This window comes from Sarcophilus harrisii, chromosome 1 (assembly GCF_902635505.1).
Source record: "Sarcophilus harrisii chromosome 1, mSarHar1.11, whole genome shotgun sequence".
NCBI classification, from domain to species: Eukaryota; Metazoa; Chordata; class Mammalia; order Dasyuromorphia; family Dasyuridae; genus Sarcophilus; species Sarcophilus harrisii.
In genome coordinates this window covers 501,894,608-501,917,749 of record NC_045426.1, presented here as the reverse complement: position 1 = coordinate 501,917,749, position 23,142 = coordinate 501,894,608, and the positions used below count along the sequence as shown (strand labels likewise).

Genomic DNA, 23,142 nt, shown 5'->3' with positions numbered 1-23,142 from the left:
CTGAAGTCAACATTCTTAGCAAATAATAGCTGTAATCTCACGATATGAATAAATTCCTGGAAGTCTGTGATAAAATGAGTCTTCTTTTTGCAAATGTAAAGGTTAATAGATAGGCATACATATTTAAGTCCATAATAATTTAGTCCACAGCGTTTTTCTCTCTCCTCCACTTTTTCTACTTCCCACCTCACCCGATCCCCCCAACCAATCCTTGTTACCCTTTGGCCTCTCCTAGTCTCAAATTAAAATGGCAGAGAATAAGAAAAGTGATCATTTCAATTCCACGGCTACGTTCTGACTGTGGGGAGTAGTTCAGCCTAGAGGGAACCTAAATGGCAGGGCCCCTCTGTGGGGAATAGGATGCAGCCAATATTTTCTTGGAATCTTCTCCCATGGGCTACTTTGCTCGGCCTGCAGAAAATGCTTAACTCCATCAATATGAGTCCGTCTTTCTAATTTCCCTAAATCTTTGTTAACTTTCCTCAGTCACTTCCATCACCTTGACTCCAAGTAGGCTCAGGACAAGCCAAATAGCTCAGATTAAAGGGGAACGAATTGTGATGTGGAAAGTAGGGGAAAGCTCTCCAGCAGTCTCCGGCTAGTAAGACCCAAGTCGAAGATGCTCAGTACCTTTATTGGTCTGTCCCCATAAATTCAACAAAAAGAAGGCAAATAAAGTTGAAGTCCCAAATGGACAGGCCCTTTGGGAAAAGGGGGGTGGTGGCAAACTAAGTGTGAGGGGGACTGAGGGGTAGGATGGTTGAGAGCCTTTCAGGGAAGCGAGAGGAGGGGACTGGGCCCCGATAAGGAGGGGGTGGGGACGGAGGGAGGAGGGGTTTTCCGGACTCTGGGGAGTGGGAAAGCCAGAAGAGTTTCGCACTCCAGCAAAGTGGAGAGGCTGCAGCTTTTCTTCTTCCCCTGAGAAGCTCCGGTGGCTCTTTTGTCGCTGGAGGCAGCGGGGAAAATGCTCCGCTGCTGTGTCCGGGGACTGCTCGTGGCAGTCCTACTGCTGTGGAACGCCGGGCAGTGCCAGCAGAGAGGTAAGCCCGGGGCTGCTGTAGCTGTGCTGGGCTATCTTCCCAACCTCAGGGCACTGCTTTGGGGAGGGAGGCAGTAGGGAGCTTGAAGAAGTCTGCCCCTCTCGGAGTGAGGTGGGGGGGAGAGGGTAGCGGCTCGGGGCTTTGGCTTCCTTCGCCTGCTGCTAGGCTAAATAGGGAATACGCGTAGAAAAGCAATTCTCTTGGATAGCTGATGAGTTGGAGCTGGTGCGCTCCTGGCTGTCAGCATAGGGGGACCCAACCAAAATCTAAGAAAAAAGCCATAGAGGGATCTTGTGATTCCTGAGCAGTTGGGACTGGGAACGGGAAGGTCTGATGACTCCTGTTCGTTAGGGGATGGCTGCTGCCACCTTTCCCTAGCCTGCTTCCCTTGCTTGGGGTTGGAGATTTCTTAGAAAAGTTTTGCACTAGGCAACTGTAGTTGGGTTAGTTAGCCCGACTATCTTTTGAGGAACTGGAGGCGTCTGAGGGGCGCTTTGGAAGCAATGTTATTTATTTTCCTTGGGTAAGGGTAGGGTGGGGTGGGATGGCCGGGTTGTAAGTGCTGAAGGGGGGAGGTGTAGTGGGAAGGGGAGATAAAAGAAGGGGAGACAACCCAGCTGGCATCCGCCGACTTTACAGTTCCCAGGGCTCCTGGGTGGAAGGTTATTGTTGTGTAATTGCTGAGCTGAAGGTGGGGGGTGGGCTTAGTTGCTAACCCTCGGGTATGCTGCCTCCAGCTCCCCGCCCTGCGCCCCGGAATGAATGGGGCAGGAATTCTCCTGCAAGCTTTTCATTGTCTGGCTTCAGGAAGTCAAACCGTGTCCCCTCTCCCCATTTTCCCTCTCCCGCCATCGGCTCCGGAGGGCTTCGCTCAGTTGGCAGCCTGGGAGACACTCTGTCCTCAGTTGCCGGGTCTGCGTCTCTCCTCCGGCTGCATGAATGAATAGAGCGGAAGAAGCGGGCGGGATCTTCTGCCCCTGTTAGTTATCTCGAGGTGGATTGAGTTTGCACTGCCTAGGCAGATGGCGTCGGAGGGGACTGATGCTCCCCTTTGCTCTTTGTGCAACCTTCAAAGTGGCCAAACCGGCTTTTCCCCCCAGTGCGTTTCGAGAGAGCGCGAGAGAGACTGGTCACTCTGGGGAAACGAGGAACTCTGGCTATGAATTCCTTGACTCACACTTTTGCCTCTCAGATAGGATGCCTCGTGGTTTGCCAGGTTGTCCAAAAACTGGGCAACCCTATAGTGTTTATCTATAGAGTTCTACCCATCTCTATAGAGGCCATTCTGCCCCCAGACTCCTTAAACCCACACAGTTCCTCTTTGATTAGGCGCGCCTTTGGGTAAAGTATCTGGCACAACGCCTCGTTGGAGGTAGTAAATATTTGATGAATAAATAAATAAATGGCCGGTCAACTCTATAAGCAATTGAGGTTTCTCTGCAAACATAAATCCCTTTAGAAAACCTAATAAAGTCGAACAGAGGAAGAGAGTTCATTGCATTTAGCTAATTCCAACAGTCACGGACTGAGACTATATTGCATTTAATTTCGTATACCAGAGTAAGGTATGTCAATTTTGAATGGCAATAATATTCCACTTACTTTAGGGCCTTGAGACTAATCTAATTGCATAGCAGCATAGGATGACTATAGCCACTAGGAAAATAAATGCTTTTGAAGATCTATAATTTCTAGGTGTTAGTACTTCCATAATAATATATGCAAAAAGATGCGTTAAAAAAAACCCCACAAGATAAATATCTAAGTTTCTGGTGTACACAATGATGAATATTCATCGGCTTTACCCGATGCCCCCAACAGTTTACTAGTGAGTGAATAATTTGGGAAGTCTTGAAGTTTCTTTGATTTTTTTAGATTTTGTAGAGCCAGAAGAATGAATTGCAGCTTTTGGATCTTTGAGTAACCATGCCATCATATTATATTTGATATATTTGTCAATCCTATCCCAGGGCTATCTTCTCCTCCATCTGCATCCTTTACCAAGCATGATCTGTATTTAAATTCACATGTCTGTTATCCATAGTCAGCAAAATAGGATCGAAGTAAACGAGTATTAAACCACTGCTCTCACAGATTTGTACTTAGTTAATTATCTTATAACCAACCCATTCTTTGAAAATGATCAGTGGGTAACAAAATGGGGACTGCTAGGATTTTTCTATGCTCTGCACTCTTTCTTTGGGTAACCTACCAAAAGGAAACTTGTTATTATTTTCTTTCCACTATAATTATGAATGAGCACATGAAACACATCTGATTAAGTACTAAGAGGGACTTTTCTTTCTAATAAAAAAAAAGTATTATTATACCCAGAATCATGGAAATCATTAAAGCAAAGATTAATTCAAAGTCAATTCAAAGATTAGGCTGTTAGCTGTTCTATATGCCATCCATATTTTCCTACTAGATCATGAGTCCAAGGCGCAAGAGATACTTGGGATTATCAGAAGAAACTCTTTAAATTCTTACCGTGTGAGCAATAAAAGACTATTACAATTGTTTGTCATTTAAAATGTGAACATGAAAGATATGTGCTTTGCTTTATTTTGAAAAGATATACTTTTTCCCCTTTTCTGTAACTTTACTCCCAAAGTAAATGCCCATAGAAAATAGTTATCTTAATGGTTGGAAACAAAACTATGTTTTATAGTAACATCACAGCTCATATTCCCCACTTTGACCTTGTCCTCCTTTCTTTTCCTTTTTTTGCAGACATTAAATGCAAAGGCTACATCTGTAACAACTTATTGTTGCATGTTTGAGAATTAAAATATATTTAGGCATGAAATATTTAACAAAAAATCTACCATATCATTTGCCATTTTTAGTGTTGTGTTGAATTAGGAAGCTAGCATATCATAAAATGCTTATAGAACAGTTGAAATCAACATAGTAATATCATTTGTTCATCCTCAATATCCCATGCCAATTATTATTCATCTTTATCATATTTTATATTCTTAGAGTCTATTTTCAAAACTCTAGGCACATAAGGGATTTCTGTGACTGTACTTCAAAATCTCTTCTTCCAGGCTAAATCATATTCCTGAAACCCTTTTCATCCTGAGAATCTTTTCTGGTTCTTCATTGGAGTAATTCAACATCCTATCTCCCCATCTCTCATATTGTAAGATTACCTCATGCTGTCCAAACATGCATTTCCTCCTTTAAACACTATCCATTTACTTGCATGGATTATTAATATCATATCCATATTCATTTGGTACTTTTAAAGATGTTGAATCATCTTAACTGAGTGTGAGCAGGTCTTGGGTGCTAGAGTGGTGTTTTCCTAACCCCTTTGGAATGAGGAACAACCAATCATTGATTTTGTAATATCCATCTCTTCCTACAAGTTCTGTAATAATAATAATAATAGTGGCTTTACTCTATATACATTGTCTCATTTGATCCTCATAATAATTATGTCAGATAAAATTATTTTTAAAGTAAGATGAAATTTACAGGAACATGACTTTTAAATAATATATAAAAAAGTCAGAGGTAAGAATGAATTTGCAAAAGGATAGGTCAGTCAATGCCTTTAGAAAAAAAAATACCATCAACCAACCAAGTTTGTTTGACTCTTGGATACTTAAAATATTCTAGATAATTTTGATAGATCAAGGGGCTAATCCACCCCTACAATACAGAAGTTAAGTAGGAACTTATGATTACATTCATTCATATTTGATTCCTTATTTAGCCTACTCAGCTTGATCTGCATTGTCTAAAGATGTTGCTAAATGAATTAGATAATCTGTAAACACATGTACTTTATTCTAATATACTCTCATAAGGGACATGTGCAAATTATTTTCATGCTTGTAAATATTCATTATTTCTTATTTAATATAATATTCATTTGAAGACGGCCTAGGAAATACACATATTTGTTTTTTAAAATATGATATGTTTATAATAAGGAAGAAAAATGAAATGAAATGTAGTTCATTTAAATTTGTACACTTGGGTTCTGTTGGAACAGGCCTAGCTGGGAAATATTTCTATTGTAAATTCCTTGGTGCATTTGGGTTCATCTAATTTGTATCTCATTTGTGTGAAAAGCAATAGTCTCTAGGTAACCATTTAATGGCACCAAAGCCTTCAAATCTGTTCTTTGTTTTGATAAAGGCTGGGTCTGGAGACCTTTCTTTAGATGAGTTTAAATTTTCTGTGACCTTATCCTTTGTTTGGAGCCAAGGGACATACAATAGGGTCAGTGAGATTCCAAATCTGTCTGCTGGATAACATTCTTGTCAAGGTAAGCATTCCTCTATCTCCAAGAGTTAATCCAGAAGAGAACTGGAAACACAGAGGACTGCAGATAAGTTTCATTCTTCCTCTTCTCCATCTTTTTTAAAAAAAAAATTATTTGAAGTTCTGAATCATTTGACTTTTAAAATTATCGAAGTCTGACTTGCTGGACCAGCAAGTATAATTCCTTAAATTTTTATGCCAAATCTTTTTCTCTACGTGGTTGTGGCCAGAAATAGGTCCTAGGCTAAGCTCCACTTGTTTTTGCTTATGTATTACTGGTGAAGATGTCAGACTTAATCGATGAGCTCTTATAGGAAATGCCTTTTCACTTTCCAAAGTATTTCCTGCATTTCTATCTGTTACTCCATGTTTCCTGCTGGCAATTCAGGAAATTCTCTAAAACAATAGTAAATGTTAAAAGATGCTTCAACTAAACATTTGCTTCTCTCTTCTTAAAAAAGAAAAATGATTGTCTTTCCATAGGATCCTTTGCACACAATTCCTATTTCAGTCAAACAATTGTGCCTGTACAGTGGCATTTTTCCAGTCTTCTTTTTCCACTCTGGTCCATTTTGTATACAGCTCATGTAATAATCTTGCCAAAATTTCCATTTCAAAATGTCATACCTCTGGTTTGGAGCTTCTAATGCAGTGGTTCTCAAACCTTTGTTCTCAATATCTTCATGTTGTTAAAAAAATTATCTAGGCTCTGTTCAAAGAGTTTTTGTTCACATGGGTTATATTTATAGCTACTTACTATATTAGAAATAAAAAATAATTTTGAATTTGTAGGCTCTCTGAAAGGGTTTCAGAGACCCCAACAATTCTTTGGACTACACTTTGAGGATTACTATTTTAATGGTTTCATGTCACCACTCTGATACTATCCTACCTATCTAACCTTATTTTCAAATATACCTCTATGTGAGCCCCACAAATAGATGTTCATTTCTATCTCCATTCATTTGCTCCAGCTATTTATTCTACAAGAAATGTCTTCTCTTTTTATCTATTCTTTCCTGTGAAGCTTTCAAGGTTCACATCACATTCTACTTCCATCAAGCTTTGCTTTAATACTCTAGTCTATAATGATATCCATCCATTTTCTAAATTCCTGTGGTACTTTTGATGAAGTGGGATATTCCATTTAGCCAAATTCTTTTGTTTTCTCTATTGGCTGGATCTTGGGTTGCCACTTCATGATTCTGTGATTTTTGTTCCTGTGAGTTTCTTCAAGTGAAATAAACAAATAAGATTCATGTGTAAAACACTTTGCAAATCTTAAAGTGATACATAAATGCAGTATTATTATTATTATCCCACTATAATTCCCAATTTATGACTTAGGAAAATAGATGATTGTAGAGTTGCAGTGGCCAAAAAATTACCTTGTTGATGAGCCTCCAAACTGTCTTTAAATAACAAACACACATTTTAGTATAGCTGGTTTCAATGCCTACACAAAAGCTAAAAACTTTTGTAGCACTGGCATAATCTTTCAGAAACCAGGATCATGTCCTTGCCATAATAAGTCATTGAAAGAGGATTTTAGGATATCCAAAGGCTCCCTAAGGGCAAAAATCAGAGAGATTACTCATAGACCTGGGTTTAATTAAGTTTTTCCCCCATTTGCTTTTTTCTTCTTTTAAAATATTTTCTTCTTCCACTGTATTCACTAAAATCCAGTTTACATCATTGTTTCAAATGATCAAATTTGTGATGAAAATAATTCAAACCATCACACAGAATATCATGACTTAGTTGTACAATGTATAATAACCCCCCCAAAAATACTTTAGAAAACATATAGTTGAAATGAAATATAGTTTCAAGTTACTGTAAATTGATCCCACTTTAAATTATTAGACTGTTCCTTCTAGGTACCTCTTGATTTCAAAAAAACAAAAAACAACCAAAAACCCCAACTGTACTCTCTTTTTTAAGTACAACCCTGTGAGAAACATTTTGCTAATTTATAATTTTTCTAAATTTTAGCATTATCATGCTTAGAGAACTGACAAAATCTCCTCATATCCTTGGATATTTCTCTAACACAAGTCATCTTGTAGCCATATTTTTATAGAATTCTTGAATGCTGAAAATTTCAGAATTTGAAGAAAGAATTCAAAATAAAAGTTCAATTACTAGTGTGTTTCATTAAATAGCATGATAGACATACAACTTTTGGCATACCCTTGGAGCATCATTTTCTTGAAAACATGTTATCCCCTCTGACCACTATCTTTAAGGATTTTCCTATTTATCTAGTGAATACCACCCCAATTTCCATGTAAAGAAGTAATCAAAGAAACTTCTACCTTTTAAGTAAATCATTACAAGGCTTAATGAAAAAGGCTACTTCCCATTCTTACATTTATCTATCTGGGCTCCATATCTGGGCCACCTCCTTTAATTACTTTGTGAAAGGAGTCCTTCCTGGTCTAATCAGAAGAGAAGAACAGGATATTGGTTTAAGAATTCCTAAAGACTAATAGGGCTTTATTTACTTCCAGATTAGTCTAAAGGTTTAAGATTAAGATTATTTTTTAAATGCTTTCTTAATATTTCTAAAAGAAGAAATACAGATAGGGCAGATTTATTATTATTTATTTCTAAATATTGGTGCACTCCTTTTTGTCTGCAAGCTTTTAAGGTTAGAAATGGGAAAGCATCTAATGATGGGAGAGAGAGAGAGAGAGAGAGAGAGAGAGAGAGAGAGAGAGAGAGAGAGAGAGAGAAAGAGAGAGAAAGAGAGAGAGAAAGAGAGAGAGAGAGAAAGAGAGAGAGAGAGAGAGAGAAAGAGAGAGAGAGAGAGAAAGATGAGAGAGAGAGAGAGAGAGAGAGAGAGAGAGAGAGAGAGAGAGAGAGAGAGAGAGATTGTTCTTTGGCTGTTGATTTTTTCCTGATAGGAGATGAAAGCAATGCCCAAATTCCAATCCTAGAATCTCAGAATTCTGGGGTTGGAAAAAAGCTTCAAAAACTTCCAGCTCTAGTACAAGTCTCAAAGATGAACCTTTCTCTTAAAGCATTTCCATTATGGGTTCATCCAGCTTCTGTTTAAGGAATTCCAATGTTGAAGAGCTCATTCATTACCCAAACCCACAACCTCCTGTGAGGCTTATATTTTAGAGCAACTTTAATTGTTAGGGAATTTTTCTTTTTATTATTTTAACATTTCCTTCACTATAATTTCCACACATTAGAATCACCATTGGTGTTAATCCTTTCCTGCAGGACCAGAACAATTCTTATGTCTTCCATATGGTAACTTTTCAAATATTTAAAGACAACTCTTGTATCCTATGTTGTCATTTCTTCTTCTGGTTGAACATCCTCATCTCCTTGAACAGATCCTTAGGTGGCAACATTTTTCTTAAATTAAAATTTTTTAATGAATAAAAATCTGGGGGGGAAAAACAAGGAAGGAAGGAAGAAAAGAAAGAGAAGAAAAAGAAAGAAAAAAGAAACAAGGGAAGAAAGAAAAAGAAAGAAGAACCCTGTAACTAATAGTTAAGCAAAATAAATTCCTGCATTGACCTTGTCCAAAAACAAAAAACATGTTTCAGTCTGTACCTTAAGTTCCTCACTACTTTTATTAGGAAATGAGTGTTCCATTGCATCATGAGTACTTTGACATCATGTTTGGTTATTGCATTGATCAGAATTCTTGTCTATGAAAATTGTTTTTATAATGTCATTACTGCATAAATCATTCTCTTGGTTCTATTCTGCTTCAATATGTAAAAGTCATCTCTGTTTTCTTTGAATTTGTCCCTTTAATCATTTCTATTTTATAGTAGTATTTTATTGTATTCATTTATACTATAACTTGTTCTATTCTCCAATTGATGTACGTCCCCTTAGTTCTAGGTCTTTGCCATTTTGAAAAAAAATCTTCTTTAAATATTTCTATGCATGTGGGATCACCAAAACTTGAAGACCTCACCATTCTGGAATACTCTGTCCAACTTGTCAGTGTCCCTTCTAAAAGGTGATTTCCAGCAGTGGGGTATGCAAAGTAGAACAGAACAGTCACATCTTTCACTCTGTATTCTATATTTCTCTTAGTTGTCTAAGATTTTATTAGCTCTAAATTCTATTATCTTATTATAATCCTCACACTTTACTATCATGGCATTATTGACCCATTTGGTTTATGGAATCAGAGATTCAGAGCTAGAAAGGACCCAACAAGTCATCTAGTCCACACCCTTTCTTGGAAAGATGAGGAAAATGAGTCATAGAAAAGTTCAGTTGCTTACGAAAGATTACACAAGCAATAAATGTAAGAGCTGAGATTTGATCCCAGGACTTTTGACTTTAACTACAGTGTTATTCCTATTATCTCCTTGTCTCCCCTGGGATAATTTAACCATATCCTATTTGAGATATTTGCATGTGTTTGGAAGTCACTCTCTAATCTTGGGAAATCTTTCATGTTTTTTATTAAAGCATTTAAAATATTCTGGAACCTACATTAACATTTTTAACACAAAGCTTTAGTTTAGATTAGTTTTTTCAACCTCTAATCAGTATTGAGGAAAGGAGATATTTTGCCAAATGTTTATAGGGTCTGTACCATACAGTCTTAATACTCTGATAAATTTATAAATATTTTAAAATTATCTTTTCAGTGTTTCATGTCCTTCACATCTTTTCTATCTTGAGATCAAGTTTGTCCTCAGAAACTTACTGGGCAAATCACTTAACTTCTCTCTGAGTTTTCTCATTTGTAAAATGAAAGTAATAATAATATCTACCTCCTAGAGTGTTTGTGAAAATGAATTTGGATATTATTTATAAAACACTTTGCAAACCATAAAGCCTATTTAATGCTATTATTATTATTACCTTGTTATTCAACTAGATGTTAAATTCTTTATAGGCAGGAACCATAGCTTATGTTTCTTTTTATTTCTCAATAGGACAACACCTCAGTAAGTACTCAATAATTTGTTCTTTGTCTACCTTAATCTTGTTTCTCACTCTTATGTAGGGGTGAGTAGGTATACAGTGGTGCCAGGCTTGGAGTCAGGAGGACCTGAGTTCAAATCTAGCCTCAGCTGTTTGATCCTGGGCAAGTCACTTAACTCTGTTTGCCTCAGTTTCCTCATCTGTACAATGAGCCAAAGAAGAAAATGGCAAACTATTCCAGAATCTCTGCCAAGAAACCCCCAAATAGGTCATGGAGTGTCAAGCACAACTGAAAATACTTAACTTCTAACTCCAAACCCAGTACTTTTCCCACTGTATGATATTGTCTCCTATTTGTCCCTTCTCTTAAATGTTATATAGTATGTACTGCTCCTTTAGAGTTCATCATTGAGGATCTCATATCTTTTCAAGTCTTTATACCTTGTTTCTCCAAAGAGGTAAACCATTTTGAAAAGAGGTAAAATTTGTTTCATTTTTCTTTTCACTAATAGTACCTAGCATAGAGTAGATTTCTGATACATTATTTTTGATTAATTAATCTTTTATTCAAATTATTGTTGCTTCATTTTTTTTAGCTACTAAAAAAGCCTCTTCATTTTCAAAATGCTTTTATATTGTTAATCTTATTTATATATTACTGGACTACATAATTTGTGATAGCTATATCTATCTATATCTATATATATAGACTATTGAGCTTAGAGTAAAAATTTACTCTCTTATCATTTACTATGGCTTTGATCTTGGGGTATTATGTAAGAATTTCACTTTATTTTTACTTTCTCTTCTTTTTTTAAATAGTATTTTTTCCAGTAACATACAACCACAGTTACCAACATTCATTTTTTATAAGATTTTGAGTTCCAAATTTTTCTCCCTCTATCCCTTACTAAGAGATTAGTTTCTATACATGTGCAATCATGTTAAACATATTTCTGCATTAGTCATGTTGTCCCTTTCAAAACAAAAGGGAAAACATACAAAAAACAACCCAAAAAAGTGAAAATAGTGTGCTATAATCTGTATTTAGTCTCCAAATTTCTTTTTCTGGATGTGGATAGCACTTTCTATCATAAAGTTTTTGGAATTGTCCTAGACTGAGCTAGATTGAGCTAGGTCTGTCATAGTTGATCATCACACAATATTGTTGTTGCTATGTATAATGTTCTTTTAAGAACCTTACTTTCTTGTCTTGTTTTGTCACAACAAAAGGATTGTTGTGAAGCAAAGGCTTGCACTGTATATATGTGACCTAAAATTATTCCTTTTACCAAATCACTTCATTATCTTTCTTAGAAGAGTATGATTTGAAATAATTCATAGCATAGTACAAAAAGAACTAAATTTTGAGCTAGTGCACTTGGGCTCTAATTCTGTTATTTATTATCAGTATGATTTTATGTAAGTCACAATCTCTTTGGATCTCAGATTCTTCATCAGTAAAATGGCTTCTTTAAGTCACTTCTAGCTTAAAATATATGAACCTATGACAATTTGCAAATTAGATCAAACCATTGATCCATTGGATCAAACTAACTACTGAATTAAGAGATCCTCTCAGCTCCCCCTCCCTTGAATGACTGGCAATTTAACTGAATTAATCTTTGAACTGGGTGTGTTTTGCTCTGGCCCTAAAACTTTAATTAATTATATTATTCAGAAATTAATTTCTAACTTAAAATCCTCTTTATATTTTGCTCTTCTTTGACTCATAATTTCACTGAATTGATCTTCGAATTGGAATATATTGGTTTAGCCTTAAAACTTTAATTAATTATATTACCTAGAAATTTCTAGTCTTGAAGTCACTTTAGATTTTGCTCTTTTAAGATCAAAAGTGAGTGTGTGAAAAAATTCCCAAAGTATTATCACTGGATTAATTGTTGCAGATATATTCTTCCAAGGGACTTGGATAAGTTCTGTTATTAACTTGCTACTCTAATGGAGATAAATCCAATGCCCTCAAAAAAACCATAACCCCTTATTGTTAAATTGTCATGTACATTTTCATCTAAAATAAAGCTATTAAAAAAGTTTTAATCTGTTTTCCACTATCACCACCATACACGTATATACACACACGTTCATTTCAGGTGGAACAGGTGCTCTCCTTCAGGCATTTCATTCCGAGGCATACTTATACTCTTAATGACAATGGTACAGAATTTATGTTACAGATAAATTTTTGTTCTGTTAAAAATTCCTTACTTGATAACCAGTAAAAAGATTGGCTTATTTTTTTTTTAACAGCACAAACTTCCAAATTCTTTTCTGAATGGTGTATATGTTATCAGGAGTTAAAGTAGATTCAACTAGCCATCAATCAACAAGGATTTATAAACTGCCTACTCTGAGCCAGGTATTAGAGATTTAAATACATCGAATGAAATAATCCAGTCTTCCAAAGAGTTTATACTCTTTGAAATTTTTATTTGTTGGATAATTTTCATGAATTTTAAGATGTCTGACTTTATGTAAAGAAGCATGTCCTGCAAAAATTGGGTGCAGGATTGTTGTTCATATAATCATAGAGTTTTAGAGTTGGAAAGGAAATATCTAGTCCAATCCTTAACTTGACAAAAGGACCTCTTCTACAATGTATCTGACAAGTCACCCTACTTTATCTTGAAGACCTGCATTGGGGAGAGCCTTGCCACTTAGTGAGACAGTTCCTTCTATTTTCATATAGACATGCTTTTTTTTTTTAATTTTCAAAAGTATTTTATTCCAAATACATGTACAAATAGTTTTCAACATTGATTTTTGTAAGACTTTGTGCTCCAAATTTTTCTCCCACCCTCCCTTATCTCCCCCCCCCTTCAAGATAGCAAGCAATCTGATATAGGTTAAAGATGTGCAATCCTTTTAAACATATTTCCATAATTTGTCATGTTTGCAAGAAAAATCAGACAAAAAGGTAAAAAAAAAACCACAAGAAAGAAAAAAAACAAGCAAAAACTATACTATCCTTTGATCTATATTCAATTTGCATCCTTCTCTGGATGCAGATGGCCTTTTCTATTCCAAGTCTATTGGAATTGTTTTTAATCACTGTATTGTTGAGAAGAGCCAAATCCATGAGAGTGAATCATCACATAAAATTGCTATTACTATGTACAATGTAATCTTGGTTCTGCTTACTCAGCATCAGTTCATTTAGGTCTTTCCAGGCTTTTCTGAAATCAGTCTGCTCACATATAGATCTACTTGTGAAGAAAATTTCCTCTTATATTAATCTAAAATTACCTCTTTACAATTTTCATTCACTGATTCTAATTCTGCCTTCTAAAAACTAGCAGAGAAATCTAATCTCCTTTTCATTTTAAATACTGAAAATAGCTGTTGTATTATCTTGTGTCTGCAACTGCCTTTCAGACATCTCAAATTGAAGGACCCGTAGATATCTTAACCTTCATATGTGTAAAATGACCTCATTGTCTGTCCTCCTCAGCCCCACCCCACCCCCCATATCTTTCTTGCAACACCATTCTCCCAGTTTCTCAGGCTTACAACCTAGGAGTGGCAATTCCTTATCTCTACACCAACCACTCCCACCATATCCAATCGGATGCCAAGTTCTATCAGTTTTCACCCCCGTAACTTCTCTTGAATATTCATCTTTTTCCTTGTCACTTCTTTAGTATGGATCCTTATCACCTTAAGCCTTGATTACTACAATAGTCTGTTGGTAGATACGTGTCTCATTCTAATCCTCTATCCATTTATCCATTAAAGTGGTTACCTAAAAGAGGGCTTCTAAAACTTCTTCCACTTGTGACCCCGATAATTTCTTTTTTATGTGATCCTTCCTTGAATCTAAGTCATGATGTTTCTGGTAGCAAGGTGCATGTGTAGTGCAAAATGTACATGTTATATTTTCAAGACTGCAGTGAATTCGCACAATGCAACATGGACAAGTGTTGCCAGAACCACCTTGGATTCATTACATATTTGATTCTGAATTTATTTTTTGGTTGTTGCATTCAGAAATCTTTTATTGTTGCCCAATTTTTCTTGATTCCCACATTCAATTATGGGCTTGAGACTCACAGTTAAAGAAGTTTTGTCTTAAAGCACAGGTTTGATCATATTTTTCTTTTCAATAAACTCTAATGGCTTCCTATTGATTTCAGGATCAAATGCAAACTGCTGTTTGGCATTTAAAGCCCTTCATAATCTAGCCCCCTCCTACCTTTCTATCTCCTTACACCTTACTCCCCAGTATGTACTTTTTGATCCAGTAACAAGGGTTTCCTCATTATTCCATGAACAAGGCACTCCATCCCTTGGCTTTGGACATTTTTCTCTCTTTGTCCCCAATGCCTCTAATGCTCTTTCTTTTCTGCTCACCTAGTTGCCTCCTGTCTTCCTTTAAGTCCCAAATAAAATACTATTTTTTACTGGTAATCTTTCCCAGCCTCTTAATTCTAGTGCTTTCTCTTTGTTAATTATTTCTTATTAATCCAGTATATAGTTTGTTTTGTATATATGAATTTGCATAATTTGTTCCTCCTCCTCCTTCTCTTCGTTCTCTCTCTCTCTGTATCTCCCTCTGTCTCTGTCTCTCTCCTCTTTCCTTTCCTCCCTCTCTCTGTCTCTCTCCTCTCTCCTCCCCAGCATCACAGTCATGTATCACCAGCCTGGCCCAGACCTTTCTAAATTTAGGAGATCAGATTTTTTTGGGGGGGTTTGTTTATTTGCTCTGCCACTTCACAGAGGTTGACTCTTTGAGTGTATATTTTTACCACATTTTAGCTTGGTTTTTAAGATAAATGTATATATTTAGACTTGAAGGGGCTCTGAAGTTATCTAGTTTAATGTCCTTATTTGATCTTTAAGAAAACTGAATTCCAGAAAGATTGTGATTTGCCTGTTATAGTGTTTAGTCAGTCTAGGGACTCCAATCTATCACTACTATTCCACATGATTATCCACCATTCCCATCCCTAAGCCCTGGATAATTTTCACTGCAAGTGCTTCCTTGATCAAATTTCTCCATATTGTGTTTGTGAAGTTGATTTTTGGATGTGGATTTTAACAAAATCACTTTAAATTAATTAAAATATATTGTGTATACTGCTAGAAAAGAAAATGGCAAACCACACTAGCACCTTTGCCAAGAAAACTTCAAATGAAATCATGAAGAGTTGGATTCAATGGAAATGATTGAATAACAAAAATATCATATTTTAATAACTTTTAAAATAGCTTTGAAAAACAGAACAACAATCCATTAATGTGTAAAAATAGATTTTTACTTATATAATAAAGTGTCTGTTATCTGGTTTTCAGGTAAAAGAAGATAAAAAAAAGTCAGAGTAAGCCATTGCTTCCTCTCCTTTTCCTTTTCACCCATCTTCTAGTAGCTGAATATACCAATGTCAGGACTGTGATTGTTACTGGGTGCTTTGCTTTGAATGATAGCCTCAAAGTCCACATAAGGGAGTGAGAGCAATTATTAATTGATAAACAAACATAAGTGCTTCTAGAAACCCAGCTGTTAAGAATGCTGCAAAGAGAGAAATCTAACCTGAGAAGAAGAAAAGATTTATTGATTAGAATAGAAAAGAGAGAAGAGATAGAAGTGATAGAGGTGATGAAAGTGGAATGAGGATGGGGGAAGGGGAAACATATGACAATTTAACTTTGATCTCTGATAAAAAGAAAAGTTCACCAATCTACTTACTATAAACCAGATCTTGTTCATGACTGTGTTGTCTAATTTGCTTGAAGTGAGGTACATCTATATGGTGCTATTTGCCATTTTTGTTTTTGTGAATTGCAGCAAAATGCAAATTGAAGAAGGTCCAATTTTTAAAAATGATTTTCTATTAAAAGAAAATTGACAGGTGAAATATATCTTTCATTCAAAAAACTTAGTTTAGCTATGTTCAGTGAATCTGATTGCCAAAGGATTAAATCATCAAATGATTATTTCTTTTGGCTCCAATTGCTCATTAAATTGTCTGTTAGACTTAAAAGGAGTCTTAGAAATTCTTTGGTCCAGTGATTCTCATACCTGAATTTTTTTTTTTGGTAGGTGAACTAAGAATGATTTGTTTTTAATATCTTAAAATACATTAAAATGTAAAAACCATTTTTTTTGCAAAGGCTATAGTTATGAATCCTGAGGAGGATGGCAGTTTATGTTATTGGATAGAGAACCCAGAAATATGAAATAATAGACCTTTAGAGAAAATATATCAAGACATACAAATATTGTATTTGCAAAAGACATATTATGATTCAGTGGAGAAAAATAGTGATATTAGAAATAAAACCTAATGTGGTCATCTGCATAACTGATTATCTGGCCTCTTGCAGATCATTCATCTTTAATGAATAGATAAAGCAATAATTTGTCTGTTTTATAAGATTGTTTTGAAAAGAGGATGACATAATAAAGACATGTACATGAAGAAACAAAGATAAAAGTGAACTCATTCAAATAAAAATTGGAAACACGTTGGAGAATCAAGAGTCTTGGGTTTTAGGCACACATACTCTAGCAATGTGACAATTAACTTACAACTTTTCTTGGTGTCATTGTCTTCTATAATATGAGGGTTTGGATCCATAGTTCTCCAAGTTTCTGATCTCAGGACCCCTTTTCACTCTTTAAAATTATTGAGGATTACATATTCAAACAAAATTTATCAGTAAAAATTTTTCATATTATATAATCAGTTACTCATTGACTATTTTAATTAAATAATGGTCTGTTGGATGAATGTATACTATATACATAAGTAAATGCAAAGTAATTTCAAGAAAAAGAAAGTATCAATAAAATTTAAGGGATCAGGAAAGATAACATGTAGGAAGAGCATTGTTATGATGGTTTGAATGAAGTAAGGGGTTCTGTGAGATAAAGAAAAAAATGTGTTCTGGACTTATGCAAATGTCTACAAAAATGGAAAATATTTCTATATGGAACAAGTATATTTTTACCACATTTTAGTAGATCAATTTGCCCAGAACATAAAAACAAGCAAAGGAAAAAGGAGCTAGATAATTCTGATCTAGATAATAATCAAGACAATTCCAAAGAAACCTTGATAAAAAATGCTGTCCACTTACAGAAAGACAATCAGTTAGTACTGAGTACTGATGGAACTGTACTTTTGTTATATCTATAAATATTTACTATATTAAAATTTCAAATGCATTATTATTAATAAAGGACAGCTAGGTAATATAATGGATAGAGCACTGGGCCTGAAGTCAGAAAGTTCATCTTCCTGAGCTCAAATTTGGCCCCAGATACTTACTAGTTGTGTGACTTTAGGCAAACCACTTCACCCTATTTGTCTCAATTTCCTTATCTGTAAAGTGAGCTGGAGAAAAAATGGCAAGCCCAAATGGGGTCATAAAGAGTCAAGCAGGACAGAAATGACTGAACAAGAAAGAAAAAGTGTTATTAAGGAAATAGTTTTCTTTTTGTGGACCCATTAAAAGTATCTTAAGAACTCTCAGCCTTCCCTAGACCACTTTGAGAACCACTGTATTTATTAGATTAAGGGCAGTTAGGTAATACAGTGAATGGAGCATTAGGCTTTAATCTTTTACAAGGTTAAGTGACCAATCCAGGGTCACACAAATAGTAAGTGCTTGAGGACACATTTGAACTGGAGAACGTGAATCATCCTGGCTCCAGACCCTGACTTTCTATCCATTCTGTCCTCAATTGAGAAATAGTTTTTATCTTTTCACAACTTTCAAACAATCGGATAATCTTGTTTGATACTTTTGTCTCTGATATTAGCTATTTAACCTTGGGCTAATAATTTAACTTTTTCAGGTTTCATTTTCCTTATCTATAAAGTGACAAATGTTTGAACTAGATTGTTTCTAAAATCTTGGACAACTCACACATTCTATATTCCCAAGATTAGAGGTGAAATTGGATCAATTACTTTAAAGCGGGTTTTTGTTTTTCTTGTTTTGCATTCAACAAATGGTCATTTTGTGAACTGAAAAAATTAAGACATTTAAAAAATGTGGTTACTTTTTAAAAAGCTGGTTACTTTGTTCTTTTTTTAAAAAAAGTTTATGAAAGTTCACTATGTGACAATTAAGATAAAACATTTTGCATCATCTCAATGCAATGTGGAATGAAACATTTCAGATTCTCACATTTTCTTGTTCTAGATAAATAAATTCTTCACTTTCATGTTCTGCCTCTTCTTAATGGTATTATGTTAATAGAGGCATCATGACATGGGTCTTGGCTTCAGGAAGATACTTCTAAGTCTTGCTGCTTCTGACACATGTATGCTAACTGTGTGACACATAGTCAAGGACTGACCCTTGGCTGGTTACCTTGCTCTGTAGTGTTCCAGATAACTTTCTAGAAGTATAAATTGCATATAAATTGCTTATCAGAATCGATGGAGGAGTTTCCCCACTAGTAGTTTTTTAATTCTGAAATCACCCGTCTGGAACTTTTCTCCCCACCCCACCAAAAAAAGTAAATAAATACTAAAATTCTCTAGATGCTATGACTTGTCATTTCTTGATTTTAAGAATAACTGTAAAGTATTTACTGAATCTTGGCCTTGGTTGGTCTTTATTGTGAAAGAGCAGATGATCGTTTGTCCCTAGGGATATATGTAGCTTTTTACTTTTCTCTTCCCTTCTCTCTCTATTGTTTCTTTCCCTTCTTGCCAAACTTCCAATTCTCAGGCTTCACAAGAACAATACCTTGCCTTTATTAACTTAGTTACCTATTTTCTGGGATTGTTGGTTGTACAAGATTCAATCGGAACTACCCTGGGGCTTTGAATTATGTGTTCAAACAAAATTTATCAATACAAATTTTTAATATTGCATAATCAGTTACTCATCGACTATATTTATTAAATTATGGTCTATTGGGGGATGTATACTACATATATAAGTAAAATGCAAAGTAATTTCAAAAAGGAGAACCCCTTAATAAGGGGTTAAGAAATTGAAGGGATCAGGAAAGAAAATATGTAGAAAGAGTATTCTTATGATGGGTTGAATGAAGAAAGAGGTTCTGTGAGATAGAGCTAAAAAAAAAATGTGTTCTAGACTTATGCAAATGTCTAAAAAAGTGGAAAATTTTTATATATAGAACAAGCAGTGGATTAGTTTGACCAGAACTTAAAAGCAAGCAAAGGATAAAAGGAGCTAACTAATGATCAAGACAATTCCAAAGAAACTTTGATAAAAAACATGATCCATTTCCAGAGAGACAACTGATTAATACTGAGTGCTGATAGAAGTATAGCTGGCCCCAGAGGTAATAAAGAGCCAGTAAAAATACTTGTGTAGAGGAAATGACTTGGAAAGAATCATGTTTTAGAATTATTAATCTGAATGATGTGTGGAGAATAGATTAGCGGGAAGATAGGTGGGAGGAAGAGAGATCATTTTAAGAGACTACTGTAGTAGTTCTGGAGACAGGTAACTAGAGCCTGTACTAACATAGAATCTGGGTAAATGGTAAGCAGGGAGAAGATGTGAAACATTGTGTGCAAGTAGAACTGATAAAATCTGACAAATTATTTAATGTGGGAATTGAGGAGTTCAGAATGACTCCAAGGTTGCAAAGGTAGGTGACTGGAATGCTAGTGATGCCAGCAACAAAAATAGAAAGGAGTAAATGTGTTTCCAGCCCAGTCATGAGTTCCATTTTGGATACAAATCCTCTCTGTTCTAATTTTCCAGATTTTTCTTAGTTTTATTATCAAGTGCCAGCTTTGAATGAAAATTAAAACAGGAGACTCAGGTTAGCTACATTTTCTGTACAAGGGTTTTTGTTTCTGTTGATAGTGATATATTATATTTTGGTTTGTTTTTTCTTATGATAAGCAAATACTTATAATTTAATTTCTTTAAATTCTTAATGTTCAGTGAGGATTTTCAGCAACTCTAATACCAATCTCTCTGGAATTAAGGCTAAATAACTAGAAATGTTTATACTTGTGGCACTTTTAGATGAATGTTGTTTGGAATAAAAATCAAAGAACTTTTGATAAGTAAGCAGAAAGAACTCTTATTTGGAGGGTTTTGGAATTGTGAAGCCTACAAACTGAATTTGAAGCTAAATGGAAGGAAGACCAGAATGATGATTTGACTTGAAGGAGAATGAGTTAGAGCTGTTAGAGGAGGGTTAGGGGGGAAAACGGAGGGGTGTAGATATTTGAAGAAAAGAACTGAAGCAAAAGGAAAAGTACAAATGGAAGAAAGAAGAATAAAAGGACCTGAGAAGGTAACTGGAAAAAAACTAATAAAGTGAAATTGGATGTGATTGTTCAGGGACTAGGAAGGTGAGAAGTTAATGAGATGAAAAACTCTAGTTTGACCCACAGAAGCATTGTGCCACAGTAATTGTGGGAGAAAGTTACTCAAAACAAAGATGAGATTAAGGATGAGGAAATTGTAAGAAAGCAGGGAGAATTTTCTGAGATAAGAGAAAATAGACTGTGATGAATAACTTTGGAATTCATTTGCATGGAGATGTTAACTGAACACATATGGGTTGATGAAATCACTGAAACCGAGTTTAGACAGAAGGTAGCATTAAGGGCATCAAAAGAGATTTAAAATGAAAAGAAAGGGGAATAAGATATACCATAGTCCAGTAGTTTTCACACTTTTTGTTCTCAGGATCTTTTTCTATTCTTAAAAATTATTGGGGCATCTAGATGGCTCAATGGATAGAGCATTAGTCCTTGGTTTGCAAAATGTTTTCCAAGTATTATCTCATTTTATCCTCACTCCAGCCTTAGAAAGTAGGTGTTATTAGTACTCCCATTTTATATATGAAGAAACTGAGGCAGATGGAAACTAAATTACTTGCCTAGAATCACACCGCTAGTGAGTGTCTGAGACAATATTAAAATTCACATTTCTGACTCTAGGTTTTTTTTTTTTTTGTACCACCTATCTATTTTGTTGTTCAGTCATTTTAGTTATGGAGTTGGACACTCCATTTGAAGTTTTCTTGGCAAAGATCTGGAAGTGTTTTGCCATTTTGTTCTCCAGTTCATTTCACAAATGAGGAACCTGAGGCAAACAGCATTAGTCTGTCCAGATCATTTAGTAAATGTCGAGTCCATATTTGAACTCAGGAAGATGAGTCTTCCTGACTCCACACCTGATACTCTATCTACTGTGGTATCTAGCTGCCTGTCTCATAGGATAAAACATACAATTATGTTTTGTATTTGAATATTATGAAAATTATTTTGACCTCTTGGGAACCACCTCCCCACCCCAGACCATCCTTTTAGAACTGTTGTAGTAAAAAGGAGATGATTGGTTTAGATGGTCTGCAAAAGTCCCTTCCAATAGTGAAGACATCTAAAAAGTCAAGAGTCAAGAATGGAGTCAACAATTAAAAGCCATAGTGTCAGATATCTGTATACAAATATACAAACTTGTTAATGGTAACAAAGAAGACAAACTGAAAGTCCTGACTGATGAAAGAAATAATTTTGGTTCTCTAGGAATTGTTGAGATTTGATGAGATGAAGTTATAATTGGGATATGACTCTGAATTGATGTACCTCTCTCAAAAAGGAAGTGGATAGTTAAAAATGCAAATGGAATAATATTAGATATTAAAAAGTTATACTCAAGAAAATCTAGGCACTATAGGAATAAACATGACGAAGAATATAGTTTAAGGATCAATAAAGTCAGAAGCATGTATATATTTCAGACAACATGAAGGGGGGAAAAGGGAATTGATTAAAGATTTGGGAAACAGTTTACAAGCCTGACCCAGCAGCATGATATAGCAGTGATGAGAGACTTTAGATGTTTGGATATCTTTCAAATATCTTTTTTGGATATCTTTTTTTCTGCCAAAAAGTACAGCAGCAGCTATCAACTGCTTTAAATGCTCTAATAATAACTTCCTCCTTTAAAAAGTGGGGGTCCTAATGAGGGGAAGTGGTATTCTGATGGGAACCTTGAGGAAAAGCAATCACTCTGTCATAATTTATGACACAGAAGAATCAGAAAGGGATGGTTAGTTAACATCTAAAGAAAAGGGGGAGGAGAACCTAATAACATTAACGACTTTATTAAGAACAAGTCATGCCAGACCAACCTCATTTCTTTTTTAGCAGGTCACTAGAGTAGTAGATAAATAGAATGCTGTAGGTATAGTTTATCTAAATTATTAGTAAAGCAAAATAAGTTATATTATTCTTGTGAAAAAGTTGAAGAGTTATGGATTAGATTATTGGTGAATTTGGAAAAGGTTAGCATTACCTGACCCAAAGAATAGTCATTAATTCTTTGATGTCAACTTAAAAGGAGGTTGCCAGTTGAGTGATTCAGGGATCTATTTGTGGTTATGTAATGTGTTGTATTTTTATTGATGACTTGAATAAATTTATTCTTATTAAACTTTCATACACAAAACTGGAAGGATTGGCTAGCATGTAGGATAACAGATTTGGGACCCCCCAAAATGTAGAAATATTCTAGCCACTACAACATAGGACTAAATCTAATATGATAAAATGAAATAGAAATAAATGTAGTCTTATATTTGGTTTGATAAATTAAATTCCCAACTACAAGCTGGGGTAGATATGGCTAAATAAAAGTTGTATCTGAAAAATATCTGGGATTTTTTTCAGTAAACAGAAAGATCAATATGGGTAGAAGTAGGGGGGAAATATATGAAAATTGGAAGGAAGCTAAATTTTAGGCTTCTCATAATGAAAATCTTCTTAATAATTAGAAGTTTTGAAAAAGCTATAATGAGGATTGCCTTGCTGGGTTATGGGCTTCCTCTTGCTGGAGCTCTTCCAGAAAAGGCTAAATGATAATGAATCATTTGGGATTTTCTAGAACTGGATTCTTTTGCAGATGTGGTTTAGATAGTTGGTCTTGGAGT

At 35.1% G+C, this 23,142-nt stretch overlaps 1 protein-coding gene across 1 annotated transcript in view; it reads left to right on the top strand.

The window, feature by feature from the left end:
- Nucleotides 1-821: 821 nt before the first annotated feature.
- LAMA1 (laminin subunit alpha 1) overlaps nucleotides 822-23,142 on the top strand; it is a 184,648-nt gene continuing 162,327 nt past the window's right edge. Inside the window, exon 1 of the mRNA XM_012541536.2 lies at nucleotides 822-1,040. Coding sequence (XP_012396990.1) covers nucleotides 965-1,040 — 76 coding nt within the window. The 5' untranslated portion in view covers nucleotides 822-964. The remainder of the gene's footprint in view (nucleotides 1,041-23,142) is intronic.